We start from the raw sequence: 24,354 nt of genomic DNA, 5'->3' as shown, positions 1-24,354 counted from the left end.
AGGGCTCCTCAAGCATCAGAGACCGTTCTGCTACAGCTCTTTCTGGAAGAGAAACTGAAGCATTTACGACCTCCTAGCTTCCTCCATCTCAGAGGTCATAATTTCTCATCTCGTGATCGTTTAGGTGGAACTGTCCTTCGTACCACAGCCTTTAGAAAATCTCAGCTTTGCTTTAACACTTTGAAAGTCTAAACCACCCATTCAATGCCAGTATCAATCATGCAGAACATGACTTCCTCGTTCCCTTCTCCCCAGACTGTAGACGGGTCACTACATTTCTTTTCAGAGACAAAGCTATGCTTTGAGACAGATGAATACACATCTGAGATAATGATCTTTTAAAAAAAGATAGTGGTATCTGACAGCTCCGGGGAAGTTGAACATGACTTGCCTCCAGCAAGCTGATGTGGCAGAGCTGTACAAGCTCAGCAGTTGCCCAAGGAGCAGAGTATAATGCACTGCTTCAAAGTGGCAGGAAGATAGTGATAATGCCCTGCAGATGGCAGGGAACACTAATCCTACAAACTGAAGGGATCCAAGCACACGAAATAAAATTGATTAGCTATACCATATGAAGTTGTGGCACAGACATTCATTTGGAGGCTTATAAATAAACCCTTCAATGAATTCAAGTTAATCTTCCTTGCTGCCCTGAAGGTTACAGACATTATCAACAATAAAGGAATTTACTAAACTTTGACAAAAATGTTCATGATATCATGACTCAAAACTTTAAAAAAAAAAAAGCCAAACAAACAAAAAAACCAACACACACACACAAAAAAAAAAAAGACCAAGAAATTCCAGAACAGTGCTGGGAGGAAAGTGTGGACTCTTTGGGTACCAAGCAGAGGTGCAGAATTGCAAAGACACAACACAAAAAATGCAGTGCCTTTTTTTTTTTTAAGCTTTTCTAGTAAATTTAATAATAGTCCATTCCAGAAAGGATAAGGCTTTACCTATGTTATTATTCAGAAGCCAATGAAAGTTCTCTTAAGTTATGGCAAGATCAACTCATTGTAGTAAACTGCAATAATACATACTTATTTTAAAGCACCTCATACATTAAAAAAAGATAAACTACAAAAGCATTTTGAGGGACAAATCAAGAGACTGAGCAGCTCAGACAGTCATATAGCACAGTCCTGCCTAGATCTAGGGCCAGCACAGAGGCATCTGAGTAATCGCACTGTAGGCTATGGAAAGATGCTACAAGCAGGGACTGCTGCAAGCAGGGGCAGATTCTTGTCAAACCACTGCCTTTATGTAACAGAGCTGAAATGGTGAAATCCCAGAGTTGTGCTGTTTCTTGTCTGTAAATTAATCTTAGTGCTTTTGTTTCTCCTAAGTCAGAGCTGGGGCTCATTTTCAAAGGAAGGTTAGGTGCAGAACTACTCTGTAGAAGGCAGAACAGTCTCCTGCTGTAGACCACAGAAATAAGCCCAGCTAGATGGCACGACTAAGCTATTACAAATGCATAAAATACTCTGAAAACAGTTTTGGATGTGTGAAAGATTTTGATAACATTGCTGAAAAATTCAGTGATGCCTCAGTTGGAAGCTTGCATGGTCGGCTGTCTGTCAACTGCCTCAGAGAGTAGAGCACAGGGCAGACAGTGTCTAGACCCTCCTATTCTCAGCATCACAAAATTTGTCACTTTGACGCTGGTTATCATCTCAAGCATGAAAAACCTAACAGCACAGCAGGAAACAGGCTGAAGAAACCTCCACTTCTTGTTAATTCAAGCAGCATCGCAGGATGGCCCAATCTTTCAGTGCCAGTAGATGAGAGCCAGTTTTGTGACCTTCATTGCCAACCATGGAAAGCCAGCAGCTCTTTCCTAAGTTTGGGACTGCACTGGCAGAGCAGGAGATGTCCTTCTGAGTCTCTTTCCTCCTGTAAGTGGATACAGCGACAGCTGCTCAAAAGACTGCCATCCAAGCCAAATATAACATGTAGGTCACTAGGTTAGCAAACTTGCCTCAGAGGCACTCATGGGAAGTGCCATCCCTGATCTGGGGCTTCCAGAACTGAAGTCTACAGAACTTGATGCACAGCTCTGGCCAGGTCACTGGAACCCCTTATCTCACCTATTAAAAAGAAAAAACAAGAAAACCCATACTTCAGGTTCTGCCTTGAGAACCTTTTCTCTCTGCCCCACTACAAGTGTACCATGAAAGCACAGTGCAGGAGAGATCCTGATGTTGAGTAGGTGACCATGTGTAACACAAGTGCTTCTGTCAGCAGCAGAGCCAGTGACTTCAGGTCTCACAGGATATCCTGCTCCTATCAGTGAGCTGCGGGGTGGTGGTTTTTTTGTTTGGGGTTTGTTTTGGTTTTTTTTTTTTGGAGGGGGGTGGTTTGGTTTTTTTTTTGTGTGTGTGTTTTTTTTTTTTTTTTTAAACAGTGTTTTAAGGTCTCCACCTGTATGAGGAAATTCAGAGGAAATTGGTCAACAGGTTTCAAAGCTCCTGTGGCTGAGATGAGGAAAGGGACTGACTGCCTGAGAGATGACTAGGACAAGCGCACATGGATTAGGAAGAGGGCCGAAGACAAGCAAGTACATGTTTCACAAGGTAGTCTAAGAATGGTTTAAACAAAAGTGTATACCCATTTTAGTTTGTTATAGCTGCACATTAAAAAAGGCAGAAAGCTCAAAAACAATTTAAGAAGCTCTCAAAAACCTGTAACAATATCAGGAACACAAAGTCACAGTCCTCTGGGAATTCTCCTAAATGACTTCATATAGAATGTCAGGAAAATTAAGATTAAACTGTTCTAATAACTATACTTAGATACTATTTCACCAAATGTACCAGATTTTTTTTTTTTACCAGAGGAAAAAAAAGTCACCTGTTGTCCAATTTTTTTAAAATCTTTCACTCCAGGACTGATACATTGACCAGAGTTTGAGGGCAAACATACACATCATTATTCATTCACCATTAGGTGCATGTTTTTAAAAGCAGTGAAGAACTCTAAGCTTCTCCATGCCACCAGACAGCCTTGCTTTTAGGAAAAAAAAAAAAAAGAGCATCAGCATATCTGCTGGATTTTCTTTTTCAATATCACTTTCTAGCACAACCCACTGTCTACAGGAAGGTATAAAATACACGAATGGCACAGCCTTCTGTCATGTAGTTCACTGACTGTCCTCTAATCTGCGATTCAACCTATATTAATATCAGTTTGTGCACATGCACTGAAGCAAGCAATCCAAAATGCCACACCAATACTTCAGATCAGGATGTCCTCAACTGTGGTCCTTCCCCTCACGTCCAGCAAAACACTCAGATATTCAGAAACTTAAAGCAAAAGTGAAGCACTTCCTATAGCAAAAAACCCTTAGAAATGGAGAAAGATAACTACAGTTGCAAGTGTTTTGCATGCTTAGAAACCACTACTTCTCCAAGGAAAAGGACTGATTTCTTGTCACTGATCATGGTGACTCGCTGAACCCCCATTAACAAACATACAGTAATAAATGTCAAGCAGTACCTCAGCCCAGACTTTGAGCCAGCAAGTATCCCTACTGAATGTACAAAACCTACCAAATACACAAAGTTCCCCTGGCAGAGTTGGGTAAATGTCTAAAGCACAAGCTTGGCCACAATAGTGGTAGATCAAGGTACCAGATCATTACAAGCACAGCTGAAGAGAGATCATAATGCATTGGTCAGTCACACAACCTCGTGAGTCACACATGAACATTTGACTTATATTAGACCTCAGCGACATGATGAAGAATAGAAAAGGAAATAAAGATCATGCTGGCACAGCTGCTGCCATGTCATGCCAACTTTACAGCCACTGCATACAAACCAGGAAGGGAAAACAAAATATATTATCAGGACACAAGGAAATGCAAAGTACAAAATGACACAACACAATTCTAATAAGATACTTGAAAGATGATGAATCCCAGCACAGCACCTCTGCCTGCACTACTTTAAAGCAAGGAATAAATTCAAAGTCTACGGAGCAATCATAAGCTCAGGAGAGAGGAAAAAAACCCAAACCCCAAACAGTTTAAAATGCTGAACACAACATATTGACAATGGAGCAGAACAGGACGAACTTCATCACATTAGCTTGCCTTCAATTTACCACAAGGTGATATCATTTTAACTTGCCGCCTCTGCGTTGAGAGGGAAACCTAACAATGCACACAACGAGCTCTGCTCCATTTTGTGAGGATATCATCACATTATCTAAGTGACAGAGACCAATAGGAGACATTTCAAAATACAATACGTTATCAGCTAGGGGAGATATTGATGTGAAAGCAAATTTGAACAAAGAAGCCTGAAGAGTAACAGGCCAGCAAGCATTCCATGACAAATCACCACCTTTATTGCTAACTTATGGCTTAGGCTACTAAATATCTCCCTTTTATTCCTTAATTTTAACAAACAAGCAAACAGATTGAGGGAAATGGACTTTGATATCACCTGACAGGCAGAGTAAGAGAGATGTTCCACTTTATAGGAGGGAACCAAAATATTGTAAGTAATCTATTTCAGCCCATCCATGAGGCTCACAGCAAATGAAATATGCTGAGAGCCAAGACCTCCAATGTGAAAATACTGAAAAACATATCAAGGAAGAGTGCTGAGAAGTTGTGCAGAAACTTCTCAGAGATCCCTTCTCAGAGAAAAAATGAGCATTAAGAAACGCACAGAACAAGGTAACAGTGAGATTAAGGAAGCCACTGAGTAATCACTGAATTACAAGGCCAGAGAGTAGGATACCAGAGTGGCTAATGTGAAGCGTTATAGTTAAACTCCATATACAGGAGGCTGAAGGTAAACAAAAAGGAAAATTAAAGACTTCAAGGAAACCAATAACCCCACCTACCCAGAAGCACACACCGATATCACAGCTGAAGATAAGAGAGGTGTGTGGACTAGCTGAATTAGATGTATCAGCAATCTAAGAGTAGGTAAATAACTGAGACTAAGCCAACAAACAATCAGCAATAGCAAGAGTAACGACAAGAGTTGTGCACAATGCATAACACTGCATTAAAATATCCTGGAGGAGCTTCCTATAAGTGATGGACAGTGGATGCCGAAAACTTTCAGAGTTAGCAGGAACCTTAAGAGAGTTTTTGGATGAAAAGAGGAGAGACAAGGAAAAGCAATCACATAACTACAGTTGTGCTTCACACATCTGAAAAAGAGCACACCAGGAGAAACACATAACCTATTCAACCAGACTTATAAACAAGAACAAATAGCAGAGATTGCTGTTGTAGCTTTGTACCTCAATGTCCTAATGGAAGAGACATAGGAATGGGTGCCAGCAGCAGAAAGGACCTCTTTTGCTGAGTAGGCTTTGGCAGAGGAGAACAAAGACATATGCAAAAGCACTTGCAGAAGAATGGGCCAGATTTAGATCAGAGCAAAGAACAGATCAATTCTTTGCATTTGGATAAATGCAAAAGAAAGACGTATTTCACAGCATCCTAGACTCTCAAAATGATATGACAAGTTTTGAGAATGCACAGTCCTCCAGAAATCCACAGTCCAAGAGGAGACAAGATATGACAGAATATTTCAGATGGCTTGTAGGTGATGAGAACTGTTAAGAGATTTGTGTAGTTTAGCAGGGAAATAGCAAAGGTTTAAATACTGAGAAGTAAACAGGAAGAGTCACAGTACACAAATGTATGTAGGTCTCCACATAACAATAACCTCATAGCACTGATGGATGTACAGAAAATTATGAGTAAAGCAGAAGAACTGAACTGAGGACCGGCATGAGAAAAAAACCAACCAAAACAAATAAATGCATTCACTGCCAGACAAAGGACAGAAAAATTAAAAACCTGAGGCAAAGCTAGTGCTAACTGGAAAAAACATCTCTTTGCTTATGTTGAAGAAAACAAATACTGACACAGACATAAAAGGAAAAAAGACGCCAAACACTTCAGTGTTTTCTGAATGCTGATGTATCTGGAAGGCTGAATAAATTTAGGAGAGAAAAGGCAGCTCTTATGTCCACACTTCCCCATGGACCAAAGTTCCACTGCGTTGGAAATGCCGATAAACACAGGCTGAGCATCAAAATGAACTCTGGGCTTGGGGTGGATACAGAGAGATTCAGAGCAAAGTTTTGCAATAACAAAACGTAAAATGAAAACCAAGAAGACTACAGTCATTCTCAGGATCTACATTAAGACTCTACCCAGAAGGGACACTGTACCTACTGCTGCACGACAGAAGACAAGAAATAGCAATATTAAAAAAAAAAAAAGAAAAAGGGAAAAATGAAGGTATGCAAGATAGAAACAGTGATCAGCAGGACAGAATCAGAAGGCTTAGAGAAATGCATGCAGTGAAGAGACCTGCTTCAAAAGCACTGAACTAAGAGAGCAAAGCAGTACCGTGGTGTTACCACACTAAGAAAGGTGCCCCTGCCTAATCTACTGCCCAAGCATGCAAAACAAAAGATCTAGATAAATAATCGCATTTGGTAGCTCACTCCACATATTCATATTTTCTCTGTAAGAGAGAGAAAACTTGCTCTGCAGAAATATTTTTACATAGAGCACAGTAAATCATTTTCAGGCTTCTGACTTTTTACACTAATATAAAAATATTCAAGTGCTCAACAAAATTCTTCTGAGTGTTTCTGAGCTCCCACGAGGTCCCAGACCAGCATGCCATTTTGTCCCCTGCACACTAAAACCCAACCCCCGCCAAACCACCCTTGTTTTGCAAGTCATACAAGTACCAGGAAGATATCCCAACACCCGAGAAACGCTGTTAAAAAGTTGTAACATCTCACCGCGCCGAACAGCAGCAGACTTGGGGTGCCCCATTCCAGCAAGCCTCCGTTTCATTCAAGTTTTGCCACTTTCTTTTGCGAGCTCCTAACTACACCTGAGCCCAGCTCTTACCAGCTCCGGGGCCTCCATGCGCAGCACTGGGATCACCCAGCGTGCCAGCAGCCCGGCCGGGCACAAGGCAAGCGGGGCTGGACCGCGGCCACCCGCCTTTTTTTGCTGGTTGCCCTCCCCGGGGGGTACGGCGAGGCAGCGCGCTCCCACAAAAGCCAGGGCAGTACCTGCATAAATAAGCAGCGCCCACCGGAGCGTGGGCCGCGGCCGCAGCCTCAGGCCCCCGGCCCCGCACCCGGGCGGCCTCCCCCAGCCAGGACCCTACCCCGGCGGCACGCGTGGCTCCTGGGGAAACGGAGGGCGGGGTGGGGGCGAGTACCGCGCCTTCCCCTCGTTGACCCAAGGCCGGCCTCAGCAGGCCCCCAGCGCACCGGACCCACCGCCACCACCGGAGCCCAGGCCAGCGCTGCCCGTTCCTCACAGCGCCAGCCCGGTACCCACCCCACTCCACCTCAGCCCTGCGGCGCCCGCCCTGCCGCCGCCGACCGAAGGCGGTGCCCGCCCCGCCTCTTGCCTTGCCTCGCCTCAGCCCCACCGGGAACGCAGCAAGACCGCCGTGAGGCCCACACCCCTCTGCCCCGACCCAGCAGCGCCGCTCCTTTGTGCCGCGGCGGCGCACGGCGGAAAGATGGAGGCCACACACCAACCAGCCCCGCCCCGCCTGGCCCCGCCCCCCGCCGTCTCCCGGGCGACCCGCCCCGCCCATGGGCTCGGCCCCGGCCCGAGTGCTTTGCCCAATCGAGGCGCGGGACAGCCCTGACGGAGACTAGCAGCCAACCCTCCCGCGCGCCTGCTGTGCGCGCGGCCCTTTCGCACGCTCCTCTGCCTTCCGTAAAAGCAGCAGGGATTGGTTATCGGAGGGGACGGGCCGCCTAAGGAAGATCTCACTCGGTTGGGTCCTGCGGGAGGAAGGGGCGGGGCGACCGGCGGCGGTGACCGAACCGGGGCGAGCCTGCGAGAGGGGATCAATGGCGGCGCTTTGGGCTGGGCTGTGCTTCTCGGTGTAACGGGCCGGCGGCCGCGGTACGTGCTGGCGGCGGCGGCCCGAGATCTGGGGGGTGGCGGCCTCTGGGGCAGGGGTCGGGGGCTCTGTGAGCGCGGCGGGGAGAGCGGCCGTGGCCGCGGTGTGGGGCCCTTCTGGTGCAGGGGCGGAGAGGGCTGGGCTCGGGCCCTGTGAGCGCGGCGGGCCGGGCCGGAGGCCGTACCGCGGGGAGAGGCCGTTCCCGAGCGAGTAGGTGGAGGGAAGGTAGAGCGAGGAGGTCGTGGTGAGGGCTTGGCGGCGCGGGCTGGGAGCAGGCCCCGGCCCAGCACGCTCAGGCCTGTGCCGGCGAGGCTCACCCGCTCCGAGCGTACTCGGGCACCGTTAGTAGCGGGTGCCGGATCCCGGTGGCGGGTTTCAGGCTGACTGCGCCTTAGTGGGGAGCGACCCTTCACCTCCGGCTGTAGGGTGGCTCCAGGCTCGGTGCTCAGCACTTTATTTGATGTGCTGCGGCGGTGCGGGGAGCGCTGCACAAGTTTCTTGCAGTGATGGGTAGAGAGGCTCGTTATTGGAATGGATTGGAAGCTATACATGGGTACCCAAGACATTGTCTCTGCTCTAGGTCTGTTCTAGCCTAGGTGATGGCAAGGGCAGTGAAGTTTTACTTTTTTGATCCTGGGAACGTTACCAGCTGGTAGTATCAAAAGGTGCAGTTTACAGCTGTGATGTATACTTCCATCGTTTACAATGACAGCATATCACTCACTAGAATACTGTCACCAGACAAAACTGTAGGTGAACAGGGGATGGTTTCAAAACACATGTGTTTTGTCCAGTGTGGAAGACTTTATGTGTGTTTGAGATGGGGGAAGGCAAAGAATACAAAAAGATTAGCAAACTTCATAAGTGCAAGTGTACTTAAATTTGATGCTGCTTGATTTTTATTCTTTTTCCCCACCTTTGTGCCCCAGGATGTGGTTGTCAGTAAAGCTGTTGTTTGCTAAAATGTGTTTCATCGGATGCCACTTTCCAGGACTGTAGTGAAAATACCATAGCTGTATGTCAAGTTATAATTAAACCTTAATCCACTTCAGGTATCTTAAAATATATTGTCTAAGTGAACTGGCTGAACCAGAACACAGGTGGTTTGCTGTTGAAGGCTTTAGTCCCCAGATGATAACCGTACCCTTGCTGAATCCCTCTCTTTCAGTTTGTTTTTATAACTTTCTGTCACCTTTGTGTTGGAACCTTTTATTTCCTCTCTAAATGGACTTGTTGAGATGACACGGGTGGAGAACTAGGTTATTGTGTTTATACAGCACTTGGGTAGGAAAGCTGGCCTTCTGATTAGGACCTGTGTTCAGGAGGGAGATTCAATTTTCATCTTCTCTATAGGTTTCCAACTTGAACCACCTTCAGAAATGACACTCAAAGAGCAGGTGTTCCATGCTTTCTGGAAAGTGGACTTGTCTTAGGGTGGATTTTTGTGAGATATTGAAAAAGAAACAAAAGAAAAGTAAAAAAAAAGATAACATCGCCAGCCCTTGGTTTGTCCTTCCTTTCCCCAGTTCTTAAGAGAATCCTTTTGTCTTGTCTTCCTTTGATAATTCCCACATTAAGAATGCATCCTGCTGTAACAAATATTTGTCCAGTGCTCTAACCTGGATTTCTCCTGAGACCTTCATTTGTCATTTGTATTACAAACAATACCCCACAAAAGTATCAGGTTTTGTAAGAATTTCAGGAGTCTGCTTCCTGCAGGAGTGGTTCCTTGTGGTAGGAAGGAAGGATGATAAACTGGTTCCTTCCATTATTTGAGTTACTGCATCCTTCCCTCCCTGGAAAAGTAAGTGTTCTGGGTTCTTTTCCAATGCTGAAATACAGGCAGGGTGAGATCCTAAATGAATAATATTTGACAGTGCAGGGGGTAATCATCTGTAGTCTTTGGGGTACGTGATTAAGTTATACCAAGGAAATAAGAAGAAACTAGAAAAATATGTGAGGTCAGCATGACTTTAAATGAACAGCTGTGTTTATGTTGTGTTTACATTGTACTTTGCCTATACAGGCTTGATGTGAGAAACAAAAATAGGCATTAATGCTTCACTCTGTAGCATGGAGCTGGCAGAATAAATCTTGAAAGGAGCCACTTAAGACTAGTACAAGCAGTTTGTTTCATCCTGGGCTTGCAGGTGTCAAGACCATGAGTTTCCTTCTTAGGATGACTCCTTGGAGCATCTCCACCCTACCCCTCGTATTGACATGGGTACCTACTCACTGTTAGGATCTCTTGAAGCAGAGGGTGGGTGTACTGTGTGAGAATGGGCTGTGCTCACTTGGTCCGAAGTGCTGCTCCTGTTTTCTAATCCCAGCCCCGTTTTAGCCCAAGGGAATTCCCTCTTTCACTCGCCTCTTGAACTCTGTGTAACCCTGGCAGACAGCCCACCCACATCATCTGTCCATGCCTAGCTGTCCCCAGAGCTGCAAAGAGGTGCAGAATGCTTTTGAAGGTTAGAGAGATTAGTTACTAGTTTCTGAAATCTTACTGTTAAGCATTTATAAATATATGTATTCAAATCATTGAAAACAGGCAAGCTTTCTCAAGTCTTCACAAGATGGGCAAAAGGAAATTAGGTAAAGTAAGGGCAAAGTGTCAGATCCTTTCTCCAGAGCAGAGAAGTGTAAGAACTGAAATAAAAGGATGTGAGTGTAGGTGTGGGGTTTTAAAATTTTATTTTAATTTAATTTTTACATTTATTTAAGCAAGGTAAATCCAAGGTGGGCTGGGCAAAATTCCATTAAAATGTGACTGAGGGATTCCATTAAAAGCAGCCCGAGGCAGACGACTAACAGGGAAGACATAATTATGAAAAAGAGTAAAGAAGGAGTAATAGGTGGTGCTGTTAGTTTTAGCAGTTATGCAGTGAGTAGGTATCTCAATCAGTACTTACTATGTAGTGGTCTTTAGAGAACTGAAGTTATAAGTGCAGTGGGTCTGTTTTTCAGGGTGCGTAGTAATGTGTCATGCACTGACAAGTGAAATCAGGCCCCTGGTATCTTTTGTATTGTGTTTTTAGGACGGACTGTTCCACAATGGATGGGGGAGATGGTACTGCTGACCTTGTGATTAACAAGAGGTTTGTGTCTGAATCGGAGCTAGAGGAGCGGCGAAAGAGAAGGCAAGAGGAATGGGAAAAGGTCCGAAAACCTGAGGATCCAGAAGGTATGGGTTCAATTTTACTAACTATAGGAAAGAGATCTGAGAATATTTCACTGTTGCAGAAAACAGAAATGAAAGGTAATAGCTTGTATTCTACAAGTTCAAAAGGTTTTTATATAAAGAAACTAAGAACTGTTGGTGATTTAGTATTTCTAACATATCGTCTAATTTTCTGATTTATTTCTTCCTTTCAGAATGCCCAGAGGAGGCATATGACCCACGTTCGTTGTATGAAAGACTTCAGGAACAGAGGGAAAAGAAGCAGCAGGAGTTTGAGGAGCAATTTAAATTCAGTAAGCACCAGCAGTCACTATTTTGAACTGAAACCCAGCAAACTGCATGTATTGTGTGCAACAGCTGTATACAACAGCTGACTAAGGGACATATATGGGTGTCTTGTCTGCCTCTCTGAGATGTAAACAGAAGCTTCAGAAAAGTATTATTGAAATATTGTATTTTTTAAAATGTTCCTGCAGATAACATTGTTCGGGGCACCAAGGCAGCACTGCCCACACGTGAAACTCAAAAGTTGCTTGCAGTTACGAAGCTGCATTTCTGTAAAGTGTGGAATACTAGGCTTATTTTGCACATTAAATCAAAAAAAGCCCTGATACCAATCCATGGAAAAGTGGAAATGTAACATGGTTTTGTGACTCTTGAACTCATGCTTTAACACAAGACCATCCTATTTGAATCAATAAAAAGAAATCCTGTTCCAGCAGCTGTTACATTTCCAAGCCGCAATTATTTGACACAAAAGTGATTTGAGGTTCAAGATTACTATTTGGAAGAAGTAAACATACATGAATTAATTCCAAAAGTAGATATTTAACTCTTCTAATGAAATGGAGACCTAATTTCTACTGATGTTTGAATTTCTGGTTTTATAGAAAATTCCTTTGCATTGTATCACCTGTATATGTGCTGCTGAGTGCAAAGATGATAATGAGAACTAGAAAATTATTAGTCAACCATTTTGGGAAAAAGGGAGCTATTGGCTCTATCTAAAGAGAAGTGAGGATGATACTGTGGGACTCCATTTTAAGGTGGGTTCTGATTGATTTTGGTTCTTTAGCTGGAAGCCTTACCCTCAAACTGTTGTCTTCTTTAAGCTCCAGTTTGCCTAACTGGATTCTGTCTAGAATTTCTCTTGTATTTGCGATGCAACAAAACTATGTTCTGCCTTTAACTATGGCACAGTCTTTGAGTTCTGTTAGATAACACTTCCTGCCCCTGCAGATGCTATCGAGTGCATTACCGATTACCATGATTTCTGGTACTGTTTTGTAGTACATGCTTTTAACATCGTTCCTGTAGCCATATTTCTTTGGGAGAAGGTAACTGGGAGAAACTGACCAACTAAAGATCAGTGTTGGGTGGAGTGTGGACCACTAGCTTACCTCATCAGAGTTACAGCCCTATTTGGCCACTTGTGACAAGATTTGTCCCCTAATATGCTTGAATTTGCCTTAACATGTTTATAAGTATTTTTTCTGTCTATGGGAATTTTGGAGGAGTAGAAAACGAGTTTAGTGTACTGTCATTCTCATCAGTCAGAATTGATGATGGGACTTGGGAGGAGAAACACCTTAATGCTGAAGAATTGTGTTTGCGTAAACACACAGACTTAGTTACTCTAAACCTTTTGCGTAGATAAAAACTGGTATACAGACTAGCAGTTCTTTCTGCTAGGTTATTCAGCGTTGCAAGAATGTCTTCCTTTTCAAAGTAAAATAGTTTTCCTAGAATGTTACAGCATTTTAAATTAAAAATAATACTAGTATTCTCTAAAATGCAACTTTAAAAATTTTCTTTCTGAATGATTATGGTAACCAAAATAAGGATAAGTGGAAGTTATTCCCTGTTTCACTTGTATTTTTAGCAGTGAAAAGTGGAAAGTACAGATAGCAGCATTAATGCATTAAAGTCCCCAACTGTACCTCCAGGATTCTTTCCAGCTAGAGAGTTTCTGGTTTACTTCAGTCAACTTTTGATCCAAGTCATCTTTGGTGATGTGACTAAGCAATTCTTGTCCAAGTAGCCACCAGAACACTGCCTGCTATCAACCTAGATGGGAAAGGCTTCTAATAACTGTCTAAATTAATTGTTTCCCTTGCCAAGTTATATTAGATCTGCAACATCTTCCCTTTGGTTCAGGCAGGAAACCTGTAAACCAAGTACTGGAATGAGAGACAACCCTGAGAAGGGGGTAACTGAGAAGTAACCCAACTGCTGCTTTTAAGGCAACCCTTGTGGAATAACAGATACCTGCTAACCAGGAGAACAAAACTTACTGCAGACTATTTAGTAGGGAATCTCAATAATGTCAGCCATAAGGATCTCTATGGCTGCTTCTCTTAGTTTGCAGATCAGGCAGGCAGAGAATGAAATTAATTCATGTCACTCACTTCAAAAAATGTCCAGAGTTTCACTACTTTTGCTGTCTGTTTGAAGGGGCCCTCAGCAGTAGTAGTGAATGCTACAAGTTACTGTTTAAAGATTTACGAATGAGCTCTGCATTCTTAGAGTTGGAAAGAGTAGGGACCAGCCTTTAAAAAGTAACCTCAAATAATAATTGATTTCTAAAGCTTTTCTGTCAAAGACAGAAGCCGGCCAATTATCAGCGTGAATGGATTTCTTAGCTTGCCATTAAAATGAGTAGGACGTGACTATGTGGGTGAATATTAAAAGCAATATGGCGACCTCATGTAAAAGCCTAAAAATCCCCTTATGGAATTAAACTCTAATGAAGACTAAAGGTGATGTTTGGGTTAAGATTTCTGAGGATGACTACAAACAGCAAGACTTGGTCTTTCTAAAAAAATATTTTTTTATTACCTTTCTAACTAAATTATTTGATTGAGAGATGTTGAACATTTGCAGAACAGGAAATAAAAGACCTTCCTATGGCACTAGCATATACTTAAAGTAGGGTAGTGTGTTTAGAAAGAATTTATTTTTATTTGGAAGTTAGGAATTGTCTGTCTTCTACTTTTTTTTTTTTTAAACAGATGTTAATCTCAGTTAAGTTACCAATTGTTTGCTTTAAGAAAACGTACTTCCTATTTTGAGGCAAGATTTATAGGGTGAAGTAATGTGGGTTTTTTCTAGTTATTGGTTGGTTTAAGAACAGATTCTGAGGAGACAGGCTTAAACTCAGTGTCTGAAACCAAAACAACAGATATATCATTGCTTAATGTGGTTATTCCTTGTTTTGTAGAACCTGTTCCAAATGGCGTTTCAGAACTGCAGAAAGGCTGCTTGTGTGAAAACTTGGTCAATTTTCCTTAATTATATCAGCAAGTCCAATAGCATTTCATGGCTTCCTATGAACTGTGTCTTGCTTTTCTCTGTAGTAATAGTGTTGTGTTCAAACTGTGTTAGTTTATTGTAGTTTGTGTGCCTGAGTGTGTAAGAGTTTCAGCTTGTTAGCATCCAGTATCATTAACTGGGAAGTATTTTTACTCCTTAATTACAGAATCCAGCAGATAGCTTGTGGAGTTTGCTTTGTACCCTTTTCTCGGCACAACAACATGGCTGCTGGAGTACCCAATTCACTCAGTCACCCAGGACTCTACTCCACATGTTCCCAGTGACTTTGTGCAAATTGTTCTACCTCGGCAGTATTAGAAGTGTCATACACGAGACATGGATGCTTACCTACATTTATGGGGCAGTTTGAAATCATCAGAAAATGTTCTAAGAGAGTGGCGAAGTAACACAAAATAAATGGCTGCTCCCTAAGTGGTTTTAGCTTATCAATATGCATTCTTTTCCTTTATTCAGAAAATATGGTAAGAGGCTTAGATGAAGACGAGACGCATTTCCTTGATGAGGTTTCTCGGCAGCAAGAGCTACTAGAAAAGCAACGAAGAGAAGAAGAGCTGAAAGAACTAAACGAATACAGAATATCCTTTGCATTAAAATGGCTGGCAGTTATATAAAGGAGGATAAGAGATTGGGCTGTAGCTTTATTCTGTCGTTGACATTCTTTCTATAAAACTGCTTTACAGAACATGTACAATGATAGACTTTTAAAGTTTAATGTTTTCATTGTAGCTTGGACCTTCCATTGTAATGTTTGATATTCCCTCCTCTTAACCCCCACGTCTTTGGTACTTTTCTTTCCTTCTCCCCCTCCCCATTGTTTGGGGTTTTGTTTTTTTTTTCCCGTTATTGAGGGCATGAAATACCATAGCTAAAAAGAGAAAGAGAATGTAAAGGAAGAACAGCCTATTACTTCTGATGTTTTGCTTTTGTCTTCTTCTTGAAAAGTAAATGTTAATGTTTTTTTTTTTTTAAAAATGCATATTGCCTGTTTTTAACATAACTTTTTGAAATAGTGTTTGAATTGCTCTCTCTGTTACTCTTCTTGAAGTATTAGCTACTTTCTCCCTTGCTGATAACTGCAGGATGAGAAATTAAATACATCTGTGCAGATGCACTGACTGTCTTCTGGGAAGTCAGTGCCCATGGAGACTCAGCTCCTTTGGGAGTACAGACTTTTAGGCAGTACTAAGAGCAGGACAGTTTGGCTTTCGTGTTAAATGCCAATTTTTCATGAAGATGTGCTAGAAAATAATATAGGATGCTTTTTCTCTCTAATCAGGGCCAGTCAAGGGAGGTTGGAATGATTTGAGGATTTCTGTGCTAAGCTAAATGTTGGTTTTTTGAGGTTTACTGAATCTGTGGAGAATCCGATGATTTCTTTGCCTCCTAATGAAAACCATTGCTTTTAAGTCATCGGTGAACAAAGCACAAGTTCTCAAGGGTGCTTTAGTATAAATGAAAGAGTTTGTGGACACAAGAAGGTGACCAAAACCAGTCAGCAAATAAAGCTGAATAGTGTCAATGCTACAAAGATCTGCATTACCTTGTATTAGTTAATGATTTACAACTTAGAGCATGTGTTCTGTGAAGAGCATGTAAGTTATCTCAGTAATGTGTTTATGAAAAAGCAATACTGATGCATTTTTTTTTACTTCAGAAATAGGCTGTAGTTGGTTGATGGATTTGGAATATTTTCTTGATTTGTTGGATCTAATAATGGGATGTTTGTGGGATATATTTAGTTTCAGTGATGGTTGCTTGTGGGTCTGACTGATGCAGGGATGTGCAGTGTAAGATTGTGCTGTGGAAGCAGCTGACAGCTCTAGTTAGGTCACATAGATCTGGGGTGAACCATACCTGCCCAGAGGGAATCTTACGTTGTCCTGAATTAGCCACATAACACACTGATCCCTGAATTTGCTGAGCAGGGCCTGTTCGAGATGTACAAGCCATCTAACCTCAGTCTTCGCAGTTTTAGTAATCTCGTCTGCCTCTGTATCTGAAGTCTTGCTGTAAATTAAACTATAGAACTTATTGCTGATGGGGTGGATGGAGGGAGAATATTTTATAGTCACCTCATCTCATGAGAAACTGAGAAGTTTTGCCCATTCCATTTCCTTTTTTTAAATTTTTTTTATTTCACCATAATATTTCAAGCAACCTCAGAGCAACTTGCAAAATGACTTGCAAAAAGCATTTGAAATTTTTTATGGTATTCTTTTAAAATGCAAAAGGTGTTTTTGCAATCTGCAGGTTGTTACTAATGGTTTATCACTACAGTGACAAAAAACAGTGGGTGCTAGGTAAATGTGCTGGATCTATAGGTACTATTCAAGTCCTCTTCCAAACTAATAAGAGGAATGTCAACCCAGCGGGTTTGATTATTTGGTCTTTTTCCTCGTATAACATCCAATTTAATCTACCCAGAGGCATTAATTTAATGGTAAAACCTACGTCAGTATTCAAGTACAGGGCTTTTTTTTCTTTCTTTTTTTCTTCATTTTTTAGGTTGAGCAATCATGAAATCATATATCTTAAGGATAAACATGCCTTGGAATATTTTAATGTGCTCTCGAGCATAAGAAATTCCTATGTGTGGTTGCATAGGAATTTTACTTCCTCCTACAAGAAGAACTAGGGTTTTTTGTTCCTTACCTATCCAGACTCCACCGGTCTGACAATGTTTAGAGATTTACAGATTTTTTTTTTTTTAAGCCAGTTCCAAGAAGTGTTCGAGAACAACATCCTCTTGTCTTAAATCCTATGTAAATGTAGGAAAAGTCCCCCTCCAAGAAGCAGGCTTTACTGTAGGATAGCTTTTTCAATGCAGTTGATATTTAAGATTGAGAGGTTTATTTCTAATGTCTTCCTGGAAGAGGACACTTCTTGGCTAGGTATAGTGTTACATTTGCTAATGGCAGCAGTACATATAAAATCTCTGTTAAAAATGTGATGTGTCTCTGGTAGTTGAGGAGTGTTAGGAGGATGGAAGTGAAAAGCCTGTGATTTGGTATCTTTTAAAAGAAAAGTCTTTGGGTTCCTCAGCCAGGCTTTTCTGTGGCAGTATTAGCATGTAACAAGGTAATGAACCTAAATGTGGAAGTTGAACACTGCAGTGTGTTGCAACATCAAACTGTGTTCGACACAACGAGCTTTCGGGTTGCTTCTCATAGCCACAGGATGGCAGTCCTGTGCCATCTTAAAAAATAAATAAAATTGAACAGTCTGGTTTTGACTGAGACGACTTTCAGTTGAGGTGGGGAGCAGTCTGGGTTACTGCTGTATCCTTAGGAAAATCAAATAAGCAATGGCATCTGAACACTCTTAATTGTAAAGTGATTGGAGACTTTGAGTGTGTCACTTCAAAAGAAGGTGTTAAGAGTTTTTGATTTGCAGGTGTTCAGTGGGGAAAAAAACCTATGACTTCAAATATATGGTCCATCAATCTGAAATTCACTATCCAGTATTTTCTGCAATAACTGGGGAGCCTGTGAAACTCCAGCTTGTGGTTATGTCATCTGATCAGTGGAATTGTCAGAGAAGAAACTGGTAGAAAGCTAGATTTAGGGTTATAAACAAATACCCTTTTAAATTAGGTTGATTTGCCTTTGCTATGTGCAGTTCAAAAGTTTTGCAGAAGCTTTTGTGACTCCACTGGCACCTCATTAACAAACAGGATTGCTACCAGACCTCAATTCATCAGATACAGCTGGACATTAGCTGTTATCAGGGATAGGACTAGATACTGCCACAGAAGGAGACCTGTTCAGTGTGTGTGCAGAGTGAGTGTGCCATAATAACAGACCAAGCCCCTTCTTATCCTGTCTGAGAACATGGTTAAGGTTCTCCTTAACCTTCTCTCATAGGTTTCAGCTGCATCCCACCTTGCTAACACTGTTTTAAGCCACTTAGTTTTTCTGTGCAGTCACAGTCTTCTTGGGTGAATCTTGGACCACATGCACCCTTAATCAGATCTGTCTCCTTCCTCTTGGGGTTGGTGTTCAAACCAGCAGTAATAGCCTTGTGGCCCCTTACAAAGAGTTGAGCTGAAAAGCTAGAGTGATAAATACCAAAATAGAAAATTTAACTGTTTTGCTTTGGTAGGCTGAAGTCTGCTGGGCTCAGCAAAAGGAGGGTTTGAGGAGTGGAATGAGCCCACGTGTTGCTACTTAGTTTTTTTGTTAAGGATTAGCGGTTGAAGCAGCAAATTTGAATTACAAATGTGTTGATCCTCGTAGGAGGGGGACGTACTGCATTGCCTTCCCCACCCCCCAGTCTGACCTTTTTGCTTTTCTAAGACCTTTTGGAAGAGGTAGGATAATGGATATGTTTGTGGGTGCTGAATGTGTCCTGTGTTGCGCCTTTCTGACTTCAGAAAAGCAGCTCCTAGTCTTACTGCCTGGACGTCTTCACAGGGCGAGGTGGTATTGATACCCGAGAGAGCTCTGAACCCAGAGAGTGAAGTCTCTTCTGTCTTGGCTGAAGATGCCAGCTAAATGTCTTTACAAATAAGTTTATTTTGATAGAATATGTGAATGAACTTTGGTCGCTTCTGTCAGCAATGCTAGCTAAATATATTGGAGAGGAAGTGTCTGTTCTCTCCATTCCTTCCTGGTTGATCCTTAACCCTTAATTCACAGTACTCTCGCCAAAGTGGGAGTCAGTATGGACCCAAAGAAGGAAACTGAGAAGAAATTGCCCATGAAGTCAGTGGAAAACAAGAACAAATTCTCTCAGGCAAAGTTGTTGGCAGGAGCTGTGAAACACAGAAGGTTAGTTTCACACTTCTATAAATTCATGAGGAATGGAACCCAGTTAGCAGTGTAAAGGGAGGCAGGCCAAAACTGCCTCCAGAGAGTGAGGTGTGAACCTTAGCCTTAAAGAAAAAAGGGGGAAAGTATAAGAAAAGACCAGCCTTGTTTCTATAGGTTCTCACAAACCGTGGGAAAAACATGGAGCAATTCAAATAGATAAGCTTGTGTAAAGCAAGTGGGTAGACTTTTCATTCTAGACTGCCAGGCTTGGGCAATCCTGCTTGGGTATCTAGAGGGAATCTATTTTACATCTCTATTTGTAGATATCAGTGTGTCACCTCACTCATGTAATTTCATTCAGGTTTGTGTAATTTATCAGCTGATTTTATCTGTCTCTAAAATGGATTGTTTTAATTGCTGCTGGGGGCAAGCATGGGGGAGACATAGGTTACAAGAGAAGAGCTTTGTGTACGGATTTGATCCCAGAGGCCATCAGGCAAACTTCCCTTGTTCCTTGCTGATTTGCACTGGTACATTAACACCCCTTCCATCCCAGGGAGATGGCAGCTGGGTTTGTGTTTACTGTTTTGATCTTGGCCTGCAAATGCAGCTGCTGGTGTGCTACAGGTTATGGAGAAACTAGGAATGTGGGACCAGACTTATTTCCCACAGACGAGTAGTCTAATACTTAAGATGATTACTGACATCTAGAAATTCAGTCAGTGTTTTTGAATCTGTCCAAGAGAATGAGAGATTATTTTAGAAGCGTTATCTTGTAGGGTGATGTTTATCTCTCAGTACAGCAGTAATTGTATGTCTGGAAACTGAAAAGTAAGCACTTCCACCACCTAATGGGGGGGTGGGGGTGGTAGTTGTTTGGGTTTTTGGAGGGCAGAGAAGAGAAACCCTGAACTGGTAACAAGCAGCCAACGGTGGTTTTTTTTTTTCTTGTAACTACTAGTACTTAACCCAGGAGCTGGCTAACTTAGTATTAACTAAGGAGCTGGCATGTGCTTAATGGCAGATCTAAAGTCTGCAGATGGCATCTATTTGAAGAGAGCATCTTAACTGACATGTCAGTGCCAACACAGACTTGCTTTGCAGTCTTCTATTTTTGCTGTCTTATCTTTTATTGCAACTGGCCCAAACCAAGTGTAGCGTGAGTTCAACATCTGCTCTCTGAGCTTTGTAGTTTCCTGAAAAGGATGTATTACTATTAAAACCTCCACACACAGAATAACCTTTCATCTGTACTGCATGTTCTGACAGGGACAGAAAAGAGTTAATGCATGAAAATGCTCATACTTCATCACTTTAGTTCATCACAGCTGAAGCTGGGAAGCATTTGTTTATGTGGATGGCTTAGGATTGGGAACATGCAAGAGGGGTAAAAGAAACTGAGCAGTGACAAGGAAGAGCTATAGCAGTTCTGAATAGTCAGAAGTCCAAGTAATGCTCCTTTCCACCAATACCACTTTGGACCCAAAAAGGACCCCTTTCTTTTTTTAGTTCAGATACCGCAAGTTGTGTGTGAATTGGTGTAAAACCTACTGGGCCTCTTGCTGGGTGCAAGATTTCTAGATGTTTTAGAACAGGCTCTTTAGGTGCTTGAAGGAGGGGAAGGAAACCCTGGAAGGGAAGGGGAAAGACACCAGCATTGCACCATCAAGCGTGGTAATCATCCACATATGCAAGCCTGTGGTCATGTGGGGTGGCTGAAGTTCAGGTAGTCATTCCTGATCTCCTGTGGGGTACTTCCAGCTGAATAGGCAGCTCAGGGTTACTGTGTAAGAGGTCTGACTTGGATTCCCAGAGGTGTGTTTCTGTTTCCCAGGTGAACAAGTGATACTTGCAGTGTAGGTGTTTTTTTCTAGGATCCTGCATGTTCTCTGAGGAGCCCCAGTTAACAGCAGTTAGAAGTGGTGATGGTCATCAGGGGACCCTGCTGGCATTCGCTGTAGCATTTGAGGCAAAGATGTGGCTTATGAGGAACAAGACACTTTCTTATTTTTTCCACAGTTCAGATGGTGGTAACAGTGTGAAGAGGTTGAAACTAGATACTGATCATGATGAAAAGAATCAAGGTATGTCCTGATTTCTGCACGTGGGAAGCTGTCTGTCTCTCACCTGAACAGCAAGTGACTTGGTGTTAAATCTGCTTTTCTGCTCCTTCATTATGCAAGACAGCACAGACGGTGCTTGGCTTGTTCTCTCTTAAAGCAGTAGAAATGGTAACTATAGGTGCTGACAGCCTGCATAGAAAATAGTGCTGGAGGGAACCTCTACAGGTCATCAGTCTATCCCCTGCCTAAACCATTCCTGACAGATGTTTGTCTAAGCTGCTCTTAAATCTCCACAGATAGAGATTGTGCACCCTCCTTAGGCAGTTTATTCTAATGCTTAACTGATTTTACCCTTAAGAGTTTTACATGATAACTAATAGGAGTCTCCGTAGCTGCATTTCGAGCCTAGTGCTTGTCCTGTCAACAGGAGACATGAGAACAGATCATCCCTTTTCTCTTCATAGCAGCATTTGATGTATTTGTATACCTCCACTGTTAGCTTTTCATGCTATGAAGTGATCTTGTCCATCCTGGAACCAATTTGTTTCAGAAAATTACGGGGAACTAGAAGAAAAATTAAGTTGCATTTCAGTCTTAGCTGTCAGGGCTGCAGTTGACTTGCTGTCAAGATACTCTGACACAAGCAGGGTGAGCTTCAATTGTGTGAGGATAACCCAGGGTGCTTCCTGAATCTCCTTCTGTTTAGTAAACTTTCATAATACTGAAAATAATTAATTAGCCATGGAAGATGGGAGACGTTGACTAGCAGAGAGATGGAATAAAACTTTTCCCCAACTATGCTGTTGTATCACAAAAAATATTCAATTACACAAAGCAGAGCTATTTATTCTTATTTAGTGGGTTTGGTATTTGACAAGCATCAAACTGACAACTTTTGAATAAAAATCTGTAATGCCAGCATAGAGCTGGGCTTAAACTAGTGATGAGAAAAAAAAAAAATCCCCTGAGGTAGCAAGTCCTTCCTGTCAGAATAGCTTTATTGCAGCATAAAGCTGCCTTATGCTTTAATTGAATCCTGCAGTCATCCACCACTGATGTGGCAATAGCAGGTGAATGACACGTGGCAGTTCCTTCACTGATTAAAAGCCCTTTCCTGCGCTCTTGTTTTTGACTGAGGTGCCTCTCTTTCAGAAAAACCATCCTGTGTTCCCTTGGGGAGCAGCTCAGTGGGAGGCTCCACGGTCCACTGTCCCTCAGCAGCCGTGTGCATTGGGATCCTGCCTGGCCTGGGCGCCTACTCAGGAAGCAGTGATTCGGAGTCCAGCTCGGATAGCGAAGGCACTATTAATTCCACTGGAAAGATTGTCTCTTCTGTCTTTCGTAGCAACAGTTTCTTTGATGGTCCATAATGAAATCCCTCCATGTGTAATGTAGTGCAGAGTATCTTCCAAAGCCCTGATGGATGCTTAATGCATCCTTCTGCCCCAAATATAATCTTTCTAGCTAACCTCACAACTTTAATACACTCAGATACTCCTAAAATAACTCTTTTCCTCCCCCCCCCTCCCCTTTCCATTTCTGGGGTGCATACTGAGCCTGGAAGAAAGTCTGCCATCCTAAACCAGAAGGCACACCTAGTAATGTAATGAAGGTCTGAGGGCAGGGAGGAGAGAGCTTTGTCTTTAAAATTCTTACGGAAAGAAAGAATTCTGATCTAAGAAGTTTATACAAGACTAACAGGCAAAAAATACTCACTTGAAGCAGTGAAGTCTTGTAGAAACAGCCATGTGTTCTGTTTTAAAATGTCATTTTTATTCTGTATTTGAGAAATGGGGGCAGAACAAAAATCAAGCAGATGGTGAAGTGTAGATTGCCATGACACTGTAAAGAAGTTTTAGTGTTACATGATTAAAGACATTCTGAATGCATTTTTTTTTTTTTAATCTTGGCTTGTGCCATTCATAATTGTACCCATTCCATTAAGCAATTTCTGCTCTACCCAACCAGCCCCTTCCTCAAACCACCATCCAGGAGAAGTGCAAACCAGCCTCCTACAAATGCAGAGATGGTGATGGAAACTCTTGTTCTGAGTGCATTCAGAGGAGCTGCAGTTGGCTGTTCTGCTCAAAGGCTGTTGCACCCACACCAGTGCTTTTGACAGGTCATTCAGCTTTTCTGCAGCAGTGTCCTGAAGAGCATGAATCCAGAGTGGGTGGGATACCCCGGTCAGCCAAACCTCTTTGTGCAAAAGCTGGAGAACACCATCCTTTGCAGTTGTTTTTGAAGTTGTATTGGATTTAAGAAACTGTACATGGGCATGTTTATGGGTGGTGTGGACGAGAGAGCCGGGCATGAGCAAGAAGTAGGCTGTGAAAGCTGAGGGCCTGTCCTTTTCATCTGTGTGCAGACAGTGCTAATGGAGGGTCAGTGGGTTGGAACAGCTCAGCTCAACTGCTCGGAGGTGGAAATGTCTTTGTGACAGTCTCCATCACAGCAGTCCTGCTCTACATACCACACTCTGAAGTGTATGCGCTTCTGAGAAAACAGCTGATACATGTGTCGTGAAGGGCAGTTACCTGAATGTGATGCTAAGCAACTTGGAAGGGAGCAGCTGGAATAAAAGCAGTGGAACTTGAAGGCCTTTAGTAGGATTCATGCCTTAGCTTGAGTGTTGAACTTTCCCAAAGGAAACAAGGAGAGTGATGCTCATGCTGAAGCTATCCTTAGCCAAATACCCTTTCTGTTTGCACAACCCTGTTCCACAATCAGATTCTTGGAAACACACTAATTCCTCCCATGTTCTTCTGGGCTGCCTGGGACCTCTTCTGGTTGCTCCAGAGTTGCTCCTGCCTCTTCTCTAGCTACTCTAATTATAGCACTTTCAGGTGGAAAATAGCTAGATCTCTTGCTGCCTCCCTAATGCTTTGCTTTTGGTGACTTTCATTGTACTTAGCTGTGGAGTGAAATAGAAGTGGTGCACAAAAAAATGCCTGTTTTTCTTGAAAGTTGCATTTGTAAGAGCCATGAGCAGTTGGAGTGAGAGATGTAGGTGTCCTTCCCCTGGCATTAAGCTAGATTAATCTCTCTATAGAGTCAGAACAGCCTGGCCTGGCTGTGAGTACACTGGGACCATTTTCCTGAGT

General features: G+C 42.6%; 1 protein-coding gene across 2 annotated transcripts; it reads left to right on the top strand.

The window, feature by feature from the left end:
* Positions 1–7,796: 7,796 nt before the first annotated feature.
* On the top strand, positions 7,797–23,139 carry PSME3IP1 (proteasome activator subunit 3 interacting protein 1). Of its 2 annotated transcripts, none has more exons than XM_075510303.1 (7): positions 7,797–7,927; positions 10,961–11,106; positions 11,298–11,396; positions 14,890–15,012; positions 19,073–19,205; positions 21,207–21,271; positions 22,403–23,139. In XM_075510303.1, exons 2-7 carry the CDS (start codon positions 10,977–10,979, stop codon positions 22,618–22,620), a joined length of 768 nt encoding a protein of 255 aa, XP_075366418.1. In that variant the 5' UTR covers positions 7,797–7,927; positions 10,961–10,976; the 3' UTR covers positions 22,621–23,139. The 2 variants fall into 2 exon arrangements, with proteins under 2 accessions (XP_075366418.1, XP_075366419.1); XM_075510304.1 differs by having other exon boundaries at positions 14,890–15,016; positions 19,077–19,205.
* Positions 23,140–24,354: the final 1,215 nt, after the last annotated feature.

This window comes from Mycteria americana, chromosome 8, assembly GCF_035582795.1.
Source record: "Mycteria americana isolate JAX WOST 10 ecotype Jacksonville Zoo and Gardens chromosome 8, USCA_MyAme_1.0, whole genome shotgun sequence".
NCBI classification, from domain to species: Eukaryota; Metazoa; Chordata; class Aves; order Ciconiiformes; family Ciconiidae; genus Mycteria; species Mycteria americana.
The sequence above is the reverse complement of the archived record's forward strand: the minus strand, read 5'-3'. Positions and strand labels throughout refer to the sequence as shown.

Excerpts from the sequence above, each read along its gene's own strand:
- PSME3IP1 (XM_075510303.1), top strand. The coding sequence starts at position 10,977 with ATGGATGGGGGAGATGGTACTGCTGACCTTGTGATTAACAAGAGGTTT. Across the intron at positions 19,206-21,206 it reads GGAGCTGTGAAACACAGAAG|TTCAGATGGTGGTAACAGTG; the intron begins GTTAGTTTCACA and ends TTTTTTCCACAG. Across the intron at positions 21,272-22,402 it reads TCATGATGAAAAGAATCAAG|AAAAACCATCCTGTGTTCCC; the intron begins GTATGTCCTGAT and ends CCTCTCTTTCAG.